A 14,068-nucleotide genomic window follows, 5' to 3' on the forward strand; every position below is an offset into this window, starting at 1 on the left:
CAACCTTTATTTTTGTTTTTTTCATCAGAAAAAAAGGATGTGACACAGAGCCTGGAGAACTACACCTCCAAGTGTCCCGGGACCATGGAGCTCCTCACCCTCCCAGACGGGCTCGCGCTGCCGCCGGTGCCCTTCACCAAGCTGCCCATCGTCAGGTGGGGCACGCTGGCCGGAGCGCGGGGGGCGGACTCACGCCTGCGCCGGCTTTGTTCTGCTCAGGGATGTAGGTCGGCGGAAGGGTTCCCGTTTGCGGTTGCCTGTGTATTTGGTCCGTCGTCTGATGAAGTCTCAGCTGCCGCCTGTGAAGCGTGTCTCATAGATGAGAGAGTCAGACCAGGGCCATCACGGAACGGCCATCGCCATGTGCCTTTCCACTGGCAGAGCCACTCCAGGCTGTGTCTGCCTGGTTCTGCAGCCAAGCTGTGGCCTCTCTGCATGATGGAGACGAACTGGGCCTCGTGGCGCTTACCCGTGTCTGGGGGGCTGTGCGGCCCTGCACACAGGCCCGGGGGTGCCTCCACTCCCTTGCTTTGCGGGGCTCACGGGACTGTCCGTGGCTGCTCTGTCTCCAGACTGGCTGCGAGCCCGTCCTTATTCCCGCAGACCCCCAGCCCCACACACCCTCATGGAAACACTGAGCAGGCTGATTGTGTGGCCTGCTCCCTGGAGAGACCTTTGTTTTTGCAACCCTTAGGTGCCTTAGGTGCCTTAGGTGCCTTAGGTGTGTGGCAGGTTTCATTCCTTTGCTCAGCTCCGCCTTCTGCTCAAGCAAGGCGGCATTCAGTCATCTTCCAAGATTTAGTTTAAGGATTATCTCTTCTGTAAAACCTTTTCCCTGAGCCCCTCAGATAGAAATAATTACACCTTCTGGATAGTTACCAATTATTTCAGTGGCAAAGAGCAGAAAACCTAGCAGTGGATAGCAAATAAGAGGTTATCTTTTTTTTATTTATTAAGAAGTTGGAAACAGGTGGCTTCTCTGTAATGCTGTCTTTACCTCATGATGACCAAATGGCTGCTGCAGCTCCAGATGACACATCTACATCCAGGATAGGGATAAAGGAAGAAGGGCCAGGGCCAGGGCACCTATCTTTTGTTTACTAGCATAGCAAAAACGATCTTGACAGATTCACAGTGGACTTCTGCCCCAGTCTCCTTGACCAGGAGTGCATCTCCTGGCCACTGCTGGTTGTAAGAGAGGTCGAGGAAATAAGGCTTAACTCTCCCAAGCTCTGTAATGTGTGGGGAAGGGAGAAGGGGACAGAGTGGTGCTGGGTTAGCCAGCCAGGAACATCTTCCATGTCTTTCTTTCATTTCATTTACGGAATGTGATTATACATCTTTGTTCTGTCTGAGAGCTCCCTGGAGAGACCTTTGATTTTGCAACCCTCAGGTGCCTGTGTGTGCTGAGCGAATGAACAGATCCAGCCATCAGAATTCTTTGTAAGCAATCCTCAGAACATCTGACCCAGATTGTCTTAGGCACAAGGGGGTTTATGGCACATATACAGAATCCAGGAGAGGGATTCGGGCAGGGCTGGAGCCAGGTGTCAGACAGTCTCACCAGCACCTGCCTCTCTCCCCTCTCAGCTCTGCCCTCAGCAGCCAGGCTTTAGTCTCAGGCTCTGGGTAGCATCAGGCTGGCAGCTGCAACTCCCCGTCCTGCAGTGTCTGGGAGGAAAGAAGGTGATGCCTGTGGAAGGAAGATAAAGCTTCCTTTTCCTGGGAGCCTCCACGCCCATAGAGGCTCGTGCTCTCTGGCACTTCTGCTGGGTCATGGACTCAGATCCGAGTCCCTGCTCCCAGTCCCGCACTGGCCATTTCCTGCAAGAGCCCTGCTTTCTTTTGATGGAGTTGAAGTTAAGATCTGGGTGCTGTGTGCATGCCTCACTGTCGGGTTGCTGCTGCTCGCGGTGGACAGAGCTAGGCAACATCTATTTATAGACATACATTATTCACTGCATGTTCATGCCCGTGGTTGTTTCTGCATCTGTTTCTATGTACTGGAAACTGAGTCCATGCTGATACCTATACCTCCAATTCCACCCAGCGCCTTAGGGGTCCTTCTAGTATCCGTAAGTCCTTCTCAGACGGGGGAAACCTGTCTCCCATTCACCTCGGTCTGGTTGCTCATTTGGTCAGTTCCCCTGCTGGTTACCGTGGCTACCACGTTGCCCTCCCTCCCCACGGGGAGCTCTGCCCCAGCCCCGTGGGCCCCTCCACCCCACTTGGGCAGCTTGGACTGTTGCCCATCTGTGCAGAGGGAGCCAGGAGGTTCTCAGGTATGCCTCCCCTGTAAATAAGGTTGAGGAATTGAGAACCGAGAGAAAAGGTAGGCGGATTTGTCCCATGCTTTCTTACCAACCTATTTTCTGTCACTTTCCTAATGAGTGTCCCACCTCTGCTTTGCATAATCCTTATTAGCCACAGTATCCTGAGATATCAGCTTTTAAATTGCCAAACGTTTCCAAAAGGAATCCCTAAAAATAATTATTGTTCTGGAAACGTCATCCCTGGAATTCTGCTTTACTGTTGGCAGCTCCATAGACCAAATACAACGTTATTAGTTTCACAGCAATTTATGCTGAATGAGTTATGCTTCCTTTAGGTCAGGTACCTTGCGTGACTTTTTCTGGGTACATTTTATGGGCAGACATTTGATGCTGGACTTTGAGTTACGAACGAATGCCATGGCTGGCTTGTTGGGTTTCTTTTCTGTCTGACCATGCCCTCAGAATCCCTCTGCAGTTTTTAAAAGCCGTTTATGTGGTCTGAGGTGTCTGTGCTTGAGTAGACGATTCCTAGGATGACAGGTGACACCTCGTTTTTAGGTGGTGACAGTGGCACAGAGCAGAAAGCTGTTTGTGTTGCGAGGAAATGGTGTCATTTTACTGATGAGCGAGCACAGAGGCTTGAGTCGCTGCTGCTGGTCCAGAGTTCAGCAGGGCGCTCACAGCATCACCGGGCCCAGCACTTGGTTTCTCTGCCTCTGCCCGCGGTGTTGCGATCTTTGCGCAGGGACTTGGCTTTCTGTGCCTGTGAGCGAGTGCTGTTTTAGGGAGGGAAGGGAAGGGCTTTTGTGCACCTGCCATGTGTCAGGTGCTGACATAGGTGCTTTGTTCTGTTGTTAGGTTGTTCAGTCGTGCCCAGCTCTTTGAAACCCCGTGGACTGTAGCCCGCAGGCTCCTCTGTCTGTGGGATGTCCCAGGCAGGACTACTGGAGTGAGTTGCCATGCATGTCAGCTCAGTTTTCAGAGTGAAGGTTTGAAGGTCTCTGCTTCAGACCACTGCCCTTTCTCTGCTCGAGTTTAGGATCAGCAGAAAGAAACATCTGTCTCAGGTGGATGGTGGAGCCGGTGCCCAGTGTCCCGGGGCTGTCCAGTTTTCCCCAGCCTCTGGCAGAGCCCTGGGGCCGGCCGCATTCTGTCGCGGAGAGCCAGACAGAATCCGTGCTCTTGCTCAGCAGGCAGGCCCCAGGAGAAGGGCCTGAGTGCCGCACGTGCTGGTTCTCCTGCCAGACCTGCCGCCCCCCTTAGGAGGGGTGAGGGGAGGACGAGGTCGGGACCCTACCCTCGGCTGCCCCTCCTCCAGGAAACACGGGGCCGGGGAGGGGGCACGTCCACGGGACCTCCTGGACAGCGTCGGCAGGCACTGGTCATCTTTCCGAGTGAGAGGCTTGAGGTCCAGGGGTGAAGCGTTCCTTGCTGGTGCCCTGCTGGTGGGTCCTGCACTGCGCTCGGGTCTGCAGCTGTTGCAGGTGCGTCTCCCCCCGGCTGGAGGCATCTCGGCCAGCGTGAGGACTTGCCGCCTCCCCCTAGCACAGTGAGGCCGGGGCCTTTGTGCACAAAGGGCTGGGATTTGCCGCTGTTGGTGATAAACTGCTTAGCCTTGAGGGTACGGCTTTGAAAGATTTGGAAGCTGAGTTGGAAATCCAGCTTTTGGGAGTTTATTCATTCAGCATTCACCAAGAGGTCCGCATTGGTGTGTTGCACCAGCGCTGGACTTGAGACAAATGAGGCCCTGGGTGCCCTGTCCTTGGAAAGCTCACAGCCGAACAAGCAGAAAACTGAGTGATTCTGATTCTGTACAAGAAAAGCATGCTGAGGGGCTTGCAAAGGCAGAGAAAGTGCAGGACAGAGTCCTTTCTTGAAGAGCTGTGGCGGGTGAGCACCGCCTCTGCCTCGGGTCATGGTGGGAACAGGTGAGGATCACATGTGTGACCCGGACCTCCCCAGGGCCAGGCTCAGGAGCCGCCAGTGATGGCTGGGTGCAGTGGGGGTGCTCGTGAGGACGGGGTCCCCGTGGAGGCCAGGAGAGCTGAGAAAGGCATGATGTCGTGGATTCTCTGAGGCCGTCTCTAGTTTATAGACACATACACACACACACACACACATATATATAGAGTCAGCACAGATTAGCCTGTCTGTGGCAGAAACATGGCCCCTAGAATCTCAGACAGATCAGCCCTCAGCACGGCCCAGGCTGACGACGCTTCCCGACGCTTCCCTCACGTGGAGATGTGAGGATGCAGATCGGGCAGGTAGCTTTCCAGGGTGGCTGACCTCCCCGAGGTCACTCGGCGATCTGGGCTTGTCCGTCTGCTCCGCGTCCAGCCCCCAGGCCTGCCTTGAGGAGGAGGCGGGGCACCGCTGCGAGAGCTTTGTCTCCGAGGGACCCAGCTGGCTTCCCCCCCCGACCCTCCAGCCTTACCCCCTGCAGAGGGGCTGTGGGTGGGGAGGGGCTCAGTGCCCCCCAGCCTTCCACCCCACCCTCTGCCCCCACCCTCTGCCCCCACCTTCCTGTCGGTCTCGGTCTCACTCTGGATCCTGAGCCCTGCTTACCCAGCTGCCCCTCCCAAGAGTGGCCACAGGGACCGTGCTGTGTCCTGCTGCCCCGTTTCTGGCTGTGGGGCTTGGTCAGCATGCTTCCTCTCACCTGTGTCAGTCTGCTCGTTGACGACTTGGAGGTGATGGTGATAGCACCGCAGCTTGGGAGGCGGATGAGGTTTAGTGGGGACGGTGCGTGGGCGGCAGTGGGCACAGGCCTGAGGCCCGGCTCCATAGACTGGGCCTTCAGTCCAGGCTGGCTGGTGTCACTAGCTGACATCCACAGCTGGAGAAGCGGTTTAGTGAGGCGCAGACTGTGCAGAGCCGATGGGGCTGCTGCCCTTCACCCGTGGTCCTTCAGATGGTCTGGGTCAGCACCTCTGTTTGCTGCGGGCCTGCCCATCAGGAAGGAGGGGACCAGCTTCTGCAGAGCGGTGGGCATGGTACCCACCGTGCCTCCCCGGATCCTCACAGTGGTTCGTGTTATGGCCCAGGAGCCTGAGCGCAGGGAAGGCAGGCCCGCGGCCGGCTGGTGCCGCTGTCCCGGGGGAGCTCTGTCTGCCCACGGACGTCCTCTCCCCGGGACCGTCTGGGAGGTGGGGGGCAAGTTGTGCTGTCTTCTCTGCCTTGTCATGCAAAGCTGAATGCTTTTCCTTCCCTCAGTTTATCTGCTGTTTGATTTATTGTCTGTATAACACCAGATATTTGGTCCTATTTAGGCTGAAGCCAAGCTAACAAGGCAGTTGAAGTATTTTTGTTCCCTTTGAAACAACAGGCGTGTGAAACTGCTGAACCTTCCCGCCAGCCTCCGGCCACAGAAGATGAAGAGCTTGCTGGGCCAAAGCGTGTCGGCCAAGAGCCCCTTCATCTACTCCCCGATCATCGCCCACAGCCGCGGGGAGGAGCGCAGCAAGAAGATAGGTAGGCCGGGCCGCCGGGCTTCCAGGCCGTGTTCGGCCGCCCGACCCCTGGAGGCTTGTCTGGGCTTGAGATTGTGAGACTTGACGTGGTTCATGTGAGCCTATGGGATATACCCTTACGCAGGTGTATTCCGTTTGCTGACTTAGTCTGACCACTGCCTATAGATCTGCCTTTTTAGTATCTATTTCATAAAAGGGGGTTTTGTGAAAGTTCTAGAAACCAGAAGACCTCTGTTATCCGAGACTTAGGTCAGTTACAGAGGAGAGGTACTTGGAGACCAGGGTGACTTTCCAAGCCTGGAGTGACTTCTGAATCATCCAAGGAGATTAAAGGTCGTCTTTGTTCAGGACTGTCTGGGTGTAAGGGCGTCCCATCACTGTCCCGTTTGAAGGCTGCAGTGCTCATTTTGTGTCTCGCTGACGCTCGTCGCCTCTTCTGAGAGGTCTGGTGACTCAGCAGGGCGCCGTGACATTGCGTCTTGGGGGTGGCGGGGCGGACCACTCATCGCTGAGGATCCGTCATGGGCTCCTCTGTGCGCTCAGCCCCCCGCCACGTCCCAGCGCACAGCCCCCGAGCATCCTTCCTCCCCGTGGACCCCACAGCTCCCCTGTGTCAGCCGGTCCCTCTGCCCTCCCCCAGGCGTGGCTGTGCCGCAGGCATCATTCCTCGCCCGCTCCCCGCCTCAGGCTCTGTGCACTTGGAGACTGCGCTGCGCGTCGCAGTGACAAAGCTGCGGGCTGAGAGGCGGTCACTGGTTGGCATTGCTGACTCTGTCCCAGAAGTTTCAGTGGAAGACCCGCAAAGCTTCTGCAGCTCAGTGCTGGCTTCTCCTCTGTCTGCCTTTTTCCTCCTTTCAGTTTTACACCCCCGGCATAAGAGAAGGTGTCCTGGCTTCTCGAGGCCCTTCTCCCCAGGATTTAGCTGTCCGGGGGCACTCACCCACCACCCATGCCCAGAGCTGACCCTGCCCGCTGCGCGCTGTCTGCCTCTCCGCTTACCTCCTCCCGCTTTTCCACCCCTGCTGCCTGGCCCCAGTCCACGACCATGTGCTGTTTTTTGAATGTGATCTCTTGTTCCAGTCTCAGGGCTGTACTCTGGGTGAATGACCGACTGCAGCAGTCTCCTGGCTCTTAGGGGAGCAGGGCCCCACCCAGCAGGCACTTGAGATGTGAATACAAGTCTTTGGTGTTCTAGTTTTAGTTTGTGATTCTGAGAGACAGCCCTGGCCTCCCGCCTGCTCCTCTGCTCTGGAGAAGATGCCAGAGAGGCTGGGAGCAGGGAGTGGGTGGACCTTGTGGTTGAGCAGTGGCGGAGCCAGTCCTGGGCGTCTCCAGCACACGCCAGTGAGCAGCGCCCATCTGCCAGGGGATGCCTTCTTTGATCTCTTGGAAGTGGGGGGCTTGGGTCCTGTTCGCATCGAAGTCTCAGGGGTCTCTCTATGGTGGGCAGGCCACTTTTCTGGACCCCTTCCCCCAGGTGGACCTGGGCCCGTCATTACAGAGTTAACAAGGTTTGTCTCCTGGACCTTGTAGGAGTCTCTGGCTGCTCTTTTTGGGTCTCGTTCAGTTCAGTTCAGTCGCTCAGTTGTGTCCGACTCTTTGTGACCCCATGGACTGCAGTACGCCAGGCTTCCCTGTCCATCACCAACTCCCAGACCCTACTCAAATTCATGTCCATCAAGTCAGTGATGCTATCCAACCATCTAGCCTCTGTCGTCCCCTTCTTCTTCTGCCTTCAGTCTTTCCCAGTATCAGGGTCTTTTCAGATGAGTCAGTTGGCCACACATCAGGTGGCCAAAGTATTGGCGTTTCAGCTTTAGTATCAATCCTTCCAATGAATATTCAGAACTGATTTCCTTTAGGACGGACTGGCTGAATCTCCTTGCAGTCCAAGGGACTCTCAAGAGTCTTCTCCAACACCACAGTTCAAAAGCATCAGTTCTTCAGTGCTCGGCTTTCTTTATGGTCCATCTCTCACATCGATACACAACTTCTAGAAAAACCATAGCTTTGACTAGGTGGACCTTTGTTGACAAAGTAATGTCTCTGCTTTTTTAATATGCTGTCTAGGTTGCTCATAGCTTTTCTTCCAAGGAGCATGCGTCTTTTAATTTCATGGCTGCAGTCACTATCTGCAGTGATTTTGGAGCCCAAGAAAATAAAGTCTCTCACTGTTTCCACTGTTTCCCCATCTGTTTGCCATGAAGTGATGGGATCGGATGCCATGATCTTAGTTTTCTGAATGTTGAGCTTTAAGACAGACTCTTCACTCTCCTCTTTCACTTTCATCAAGAGGCTCTTCAGTTCCTCTTTGCTTTCTGCCATAAGGGTGGTGCCATCTGTATATCTGAGGTTATTGATGTTGGGTCTCATTAGGGTTGATGGTAAGTTTTCTCCCTAAAGGATGTTTTAGGAAACTTTCACCCATTTTGTGTACTGAAGCTTCTAGAGGTAATCTGGGGGACTGGAGATGTGAGACTCCTTATCAGGACCAGCAGCATGATCTGTGGGGCCTCATGCAGAAGGAAAAGGTGGGGCCCCCTTATTCAAGCATTAGGAAGACTTTGGAGACAGAGAAGGCACTAAACAGAACGTGGATCCCCCTGAGTCAGGTGCCATATGGCTGCCAGGTCCCCACCTTCGAAGCTGGCCTTTCGTCTTCCTTCCTCTCTAATCTTTAGAAACTGCTGAGGCTTCCTTTTGTGAAAAGAGTGCTCTGTACTCGCTGCAGAGGGTTTTCACTTCATCCAGTGATGCTGCAGGTGTTGTGTTTCCAATTTCCTGATGAGAAAATTAAGACTGACCGAATGTAAATTGCTGCCCTAGGTCAGGAAGGAAGCTAAGTGGCAGAGCTCAGGCTTTGTCCATGGTTTATAACTCAAAGCCCAGAGATATTTTCCTTTATATATATATATATATATTTTTTTTTGGCTGCACTATGTGGCTTATGGGATCTCAGTTCCCCGACCAGGGATTTAACCCACACCCCTGGCAGTGGAACTGTGGAGTCCTAACCACTGGACTGCCAGGGAATTCCCAGGGACTTTTTCCCTCGTGACAGTGAGAAGCTCCAGTTCCTCTGAGCTGGGGATAAATTCCATGGATGGTGCATGATTTTTTCCAGGATGTAACAGAAACTTCAGCCAAAATGCATGTTATTTGTTGGAGACCCATGGGTAGGAAAGCATAACTTATATTCCATGGGTTCTAATATCTTTCTGGCAATAGACTCAGCAGCGAGTACCTGCCTACAGGTTTGAAGAATCCCATGTCTTTAACCCAGAATCCCCATCTCTGTAAATGAATCTGTGTGTAATCGGGGGGAGTTATCACAGCGAGCACACAGTATTAGAGGGGAAGAGACCCTGGGGGCAGCTCCTGGGACCATTTTCTGCCCTAACGTGGAGTAATTTATTACCAGTCTCTCCATCTAAACTCCATGCGAGGTGATGGCTGCACACATCCTGAGTGTGAGCACAGAGAGGTGAAGGGTTTTGTGCCAGGACTTGGCGTGGCCGGGATTCGTGCCGAGGTCGGCAGCCGCCTGGGAGGATGGACAGGCGGGAGCTGTCCCACGGTCTCGGTCAGTCGCCTGGCCTCCCAGGGCTGCAGTTGTGCTGTCTGCGGGGAGGGGGCCCTAGAAGCCCACTGTACGGGCTCCTCAGGGGTCGAGCGAGATGCTGACGCTCCAGCACCCCAGCGCTGTTCACTTAGGGCTCTGAGCGCGTTGTGTGCACTGTCCAAGGTGCTGGGGATGCAGTGAGAAATAAGGAGTGCCCCTGCCAGATGGGTCCAGCCAGCGTGGCAGAAGGAGATGAGCTTGTTGACAGAAGCCACCGAAAGATGCTGTTAGTCCACAGCTAAGACCTTCCCAGGGGCCGTGTAGTGCTGGGGGGGGGGGGGTGGCGCCGAGATAGAGGGGTGTTTAATAGCCTCCACTGCCTGTCCTTTCCGAGGTTTCTGGGACAGACTGTGGAGGAAGGGCCCCACCATGCCCTCTGGCACGCTCAGACCCGGGAGGGAGATGATCTCTTGTCAGACTTTAGCAACTGTTCCTGTAATAAAGGTTTATCATAGGTTTACCTTTAGCGACTACGACTGTGCGAGTATAAACGATTCCTTGCAGAACCAGGAAAAGGAATTTTAAAATGATGGTTATTTGATTTGACCATGACAGAGAAGACAAACCGCTCCTTCACTATCAAGCAGCGACCTGTTAAAACAAATGACTTTTTCCTCGGCCGTGAGGAAGGGCTGGATGCTGACCGCTGAGGCAGTGATGTGCTTGGGGTGCTGCTGAAGGTGGGGGGTGGGAGCCCCATGTCCCTGCAGCAGGAGTTCTCAGCCCAAGGCGGGTGAGGAGAGCTGGGTTTCTGGAGCCAGCGGGGGACAGCAGTGTGAGAGCAGCCAAGGCTTTGGGGCCAGGCAGACGGGAGGTGGACTCAGCGGCCTCGTTTGTCAGGGCCGTGAATGATGGACGGTTCAGCCTGTCTGTGTCCTTGTTGGTGAGTGAGGATGATCTGTGTCCTGCTGACCACTGCACCGTGTTGTTGAGACCGCATATGGACACCTGCTTGCGCAAGCATTTTAAAAGCCAGCTCGCCTGGCGGGCTGCTTCACTGCGTGCAGTTTCAGGATGCCACAGGTTTGGTGCAGCCTGTCTTAGTCTGTTTGCAAGGGCCTGGTGCAGTGTTTGGGGAAAATGGTGTCTTTGTTAAAGCCTATATAGCTGAAGAATTCTCGTCAGTAAATCTTAGTGTCTGCTATAGGAGAAGCCTTTTATCCACCACTGTCCATTCTAGACACTTCTCTGAGTTCAGAGGCCTGGCCTGAATCCCTGCCACACCACTTCCTGGGTATGTGGTTCCCAGCGCATTTATTAACCTGCTTGGACCTTGGTCCCTGCCTTGTAACAAAAGGATTGTAATACCTCCCTCACCGGGGCATTATGCAGAGGCAGAGACAGCCTTCCAAGGGCTGGACAGTGCCTCCTGTCCCGCACCTCGCATGCTTCTCACGTCGCTTCTGAATTGCCCAGTGGAGTGTCTCAAAGGGAGGAGGGGGCAGTGGTGTGGGGGTGGGTACTGTGAACAGAGGACCGCCGACTTGGTGCTTAGAGAACACACATGTGTTTCTCTCACTGTTTCTGTCACGAGTGCAGCCTGTGTTAGCGTGGGCCTCTGCTCAGGGTCTTGCAGGCTGAGATCCAAGTCTCAGCTGGGGCTGTGTTCTCATCGGGAGGCTCTCAGCTCCCTTGGGTTCTTGGTTCCTTGGGGTTGTGGGGCTGAGGTCCCCGTCTGCCTGCCAGGTGTTACCTGGACCACTTTCAGCTCATCACGGCTGCCCTCAGACCCTGGCCTCCTCCACACACCCACTCACGCGTTGAGTCTTCTCACTCAGGGTGAGCAGGCTTCCTTCCAGGGCTCATCTGAGAAGACTAGGCCCTCCTGGGATAATCTCCCTTGGCTTAACTCAAAGCCCACTGCTTTGAGGACTTGGGGGCCCTCATCACATATGAAAGCCTCCTCCCCCTTTGTTACAGAACATAACCGATCCTTGTGTTCACACTCGGGGAAGAGGATTACACAGCATATACACCAGAGTTCGGGGGTCTTGGGGGTCATCTCAGAATTCTGCCCTCTGTACGTGTTGAACTGCAGCTGGCCTGGGAGTGGTCAGGAGGAGGCGCCACCGTCTTCTCTCACGGACTTCAGGAGGGAAAGGGGAACCACGCTCTGTGCCACCTAGAGTTGGCCACAGTGCCGCCTGCCTGAGTGCCAGCCTCTGGGCCGGAGAAGGTCTCTGCAACGAGTGGTGGCTTCCCCCCCGCGACCAGTGCTGTCTACTCACTCCAGGTTCGTGAAGCTGCGTTCGGCCCCTAGCGAGAGAAGCACCAGTCACAGGCCATGCAAGTGGCAGTGACGACACACTTGGCTTTGGAGAAAGCGGGCGTAGCATGGCTTTAAACTGTGTCTCTCGCAATGGCCATAATGGCATTGCTTCATTGGAAAATAGCCAGAGGAGTGATCTGAAGCCACGTGAAACATGCAGAAATACCAGCTAACACATGGATTCCTTTGTGTGTGTATATTTCTAGATTTCCAGTGGGTTCAAGGAGATGTGTGTGAAGTTCAACTGATGGTGTATAACCCAATGCCATTTGAACTCCGAGTTGAAAACATGGTATGTATCATCAGTCATCTGACCCTTTGGGCTAAACATCAGTTTACTATTGATATATGTTTCTTAGTATTTGAGTCATACTTCCTATGACATGACTTCCAGGGCTTCCCTGGTGGCTCAGAGGTTAAAGCGTCTGCCTGCAATGTGGGAGACCTGGGTTTGATCCCTGGAAATGGCAACTCACTCCAGTATTCTTGCCTGGAGAATCCCATGGACAGAGGAGCCTGGCAGGCTACAGTCCATGGGGTCGCAGAGTCAGACATGACTGAGCGGCTTCAGTTTCAGTTTTTTCCTATGGTATACGTCTGTTTTTAAGATTTGTTTTGCCAAAGATTATAATTTTTTTGTGAATGAAGACTACGTCTTGCATTCTCCTGTTTTTAGTGCTTGGTCCTCAGTAAGTTTGTGAATCAATGAACAAAAGACATCTTGGATTTGAACATACCCAGAACTGAGTTGACTGTAATATTTGAAATAATCATGTTGAAATTCAAATAAGATTAGCGAGGTTACAAAGTCTATAGTGTGCCCCCCACTCAAGCTCACTGTTACTTCACTGCTAAAGATGATAAGATGACCGAGGCCTCTTTATTTATAAGAGAATAAATCACTGCAGTGCTCATGCGAAATTTCCCTCGCGTTTGGAATCAGATGTTCAGTTTGTGTTTGTGTACAGCGTTAAATGTTCGCTCTGTGGTGGTGTCTGCTGAAACTCCTCCCCTAGTTCTGCAGTTGGGGGAAGGAGGTTTGTGTGGCTCTCAGAGGAGAGCCCTGCATGCACAGAGTGGATTCCAGTCCCGCGAGTCTTCTCTGTGCTTGTCATTGTGTGGGACCGCTTTGTGACTTCCCAGTGACGTGTGAAGGGTGCTGTTAGCTGGGTGACGCTTTCCTCTGGGGTTTTATGACTCATGTTCCGAGCTTGCCGAGTGCCTAGGCTGCGTGTCAGGCCAGGTCTCTGCCCTGTGGTCAGGGTGCAGGAGGGCCTGTGGGACCCACATGGAGGGTCGGGGAGGCCCCGCTGAGGACAGGGTTAGTGGGAGCCCGCAGGCAGACTGGTAGTTATTTAAGATGATGTTCGAGCCTCCAGTATGAGGCATGGTTTTCCCACGTCCCTTGGAGCTCTTGGAAATTGAACTGAGTATTGAGTGGACAGCCCTGAGGTCCCCGCTATAAGAGAACCACCTATTAGGATGAGCATTCCCCCCTCCTCCTTTTGCACAAGAACATGCCAGCCTCGGGGCTTAGCTCTTGGTTAGGCCTTGTAGTGGCTTCGTCTCCTGGCCTAAGCCCAGGAATAACATTGAGAGTTGTTCAGAGAATTTTCCCTAAAGTGGTTAAAGTATCGTATGCCTACTCTTTCTTACACATTTTTTTTAGCTTTCACTTTTAACTGGTTAAAAAGGAATACATGCATTTGGGACTTCCCTGGTGGCCCAGTGGTTAAGACTCTGTCTTGCACTGCAGGGGACATAGGTTCAGTCCCTGGTCAGGAAACTAAGATGCCAACTAAGCCCCTTCTCCGCAACTGGAGTCTGTGTGCCACAACTAAGACCTGACACAGCCAGATAAATAAATAAATTTTAAAAAGTAGTATATGCTTTTTGTCAAAAAATGAGGAAGAACAAAGAATAAAATCTACCACTAGGAGACAGCCCACAAATCATGTTCAGAATTAAAGAATTTCATTACAAAATGTTTCAAGCGTGGGAAACGGCGCAGGGAATAGTCAGACCTCGTGTATCCACTGTCACATTTAGCAAGTGCTCATGGTTGGCCATGTTTGCTTTAGCTATTTTAAAAATAAATCAAATGCGAGTGTATTTTGCCTGGAGATAATAGCCACCTAATTGGTTTCTCCGCTTCCATTCTTGGCCACGTCATCTGTTTCACACGTAGCTAGATCATTTCATGCTCTTGCCCAAACTCTGGGCGCAGGTGTGCTCTTTGTCACTAAGGGAGCCTTGCTTCTGGGTGCTTTCTGCAAACAGCGTTAGGAACAGTATGCATGCATGCACACATGGGCACATGCTCATACACGTACCTACCACATGCATCCGCACATGTGTGTGCATACATGTACACAAACTCTGGGCTCAGGTGTGCTCTTTGTCACTGAGGGAGCCTTGCTTCTGGGAACTT

The 14,068-nt window shown here is 53.3% G+C and overlaps 1 protein-coding gene across 5 annotated transcripts in view; it reads left to right on the forward strand.

Moving 5' to 3' along the window:
• TRAPPC9 (trafficking protein particle complex subunit 9) overlaps positions 1 to 14,068 on the forward strand; it is a 393,547-nt gene that overhangs the window by 86,229 nt on the left and 293,250 nt on the right. For all 5 annotated transcript variants that reach the window (XM_070476949.1, XM_070476946.1, XM_070476948.1 and 2 more), the window contains 3 exons: positions 29 to 155; positions 5,602 to 5,747; positions 11,844 to 11,929. In XM_070476949.1, coding sequence (XP_070333050.1) covers positions 29 to 155; positions 5,602 to 5,747; positions 11,844 to 11,929 — 359 coding nt within the window. The remainder of the gene's footprint in view (positions 1 to 28; positions 156 to 5,601; positions 5,748 to 11,843; positions 11,930 to 14,068) is intronic.

Source organism: Odocoileus virginianus, chromosome 15 (genome assembly GCF_023699985.2).
Source record: "Odocoileus virginianus isolate 20LAN1187 ecotype Illinois chromosome 15, Ovbor_1.2, whole genome shotgun sequence".
In the NCBI taxonomy this organism is placed as follows: domain Eukaryota; kingdom Metazoa; phylum Chordata; class Mammalia; order Artiodactyla; family Cervidae; genus Odocoileus; species Odocoileus virginianus.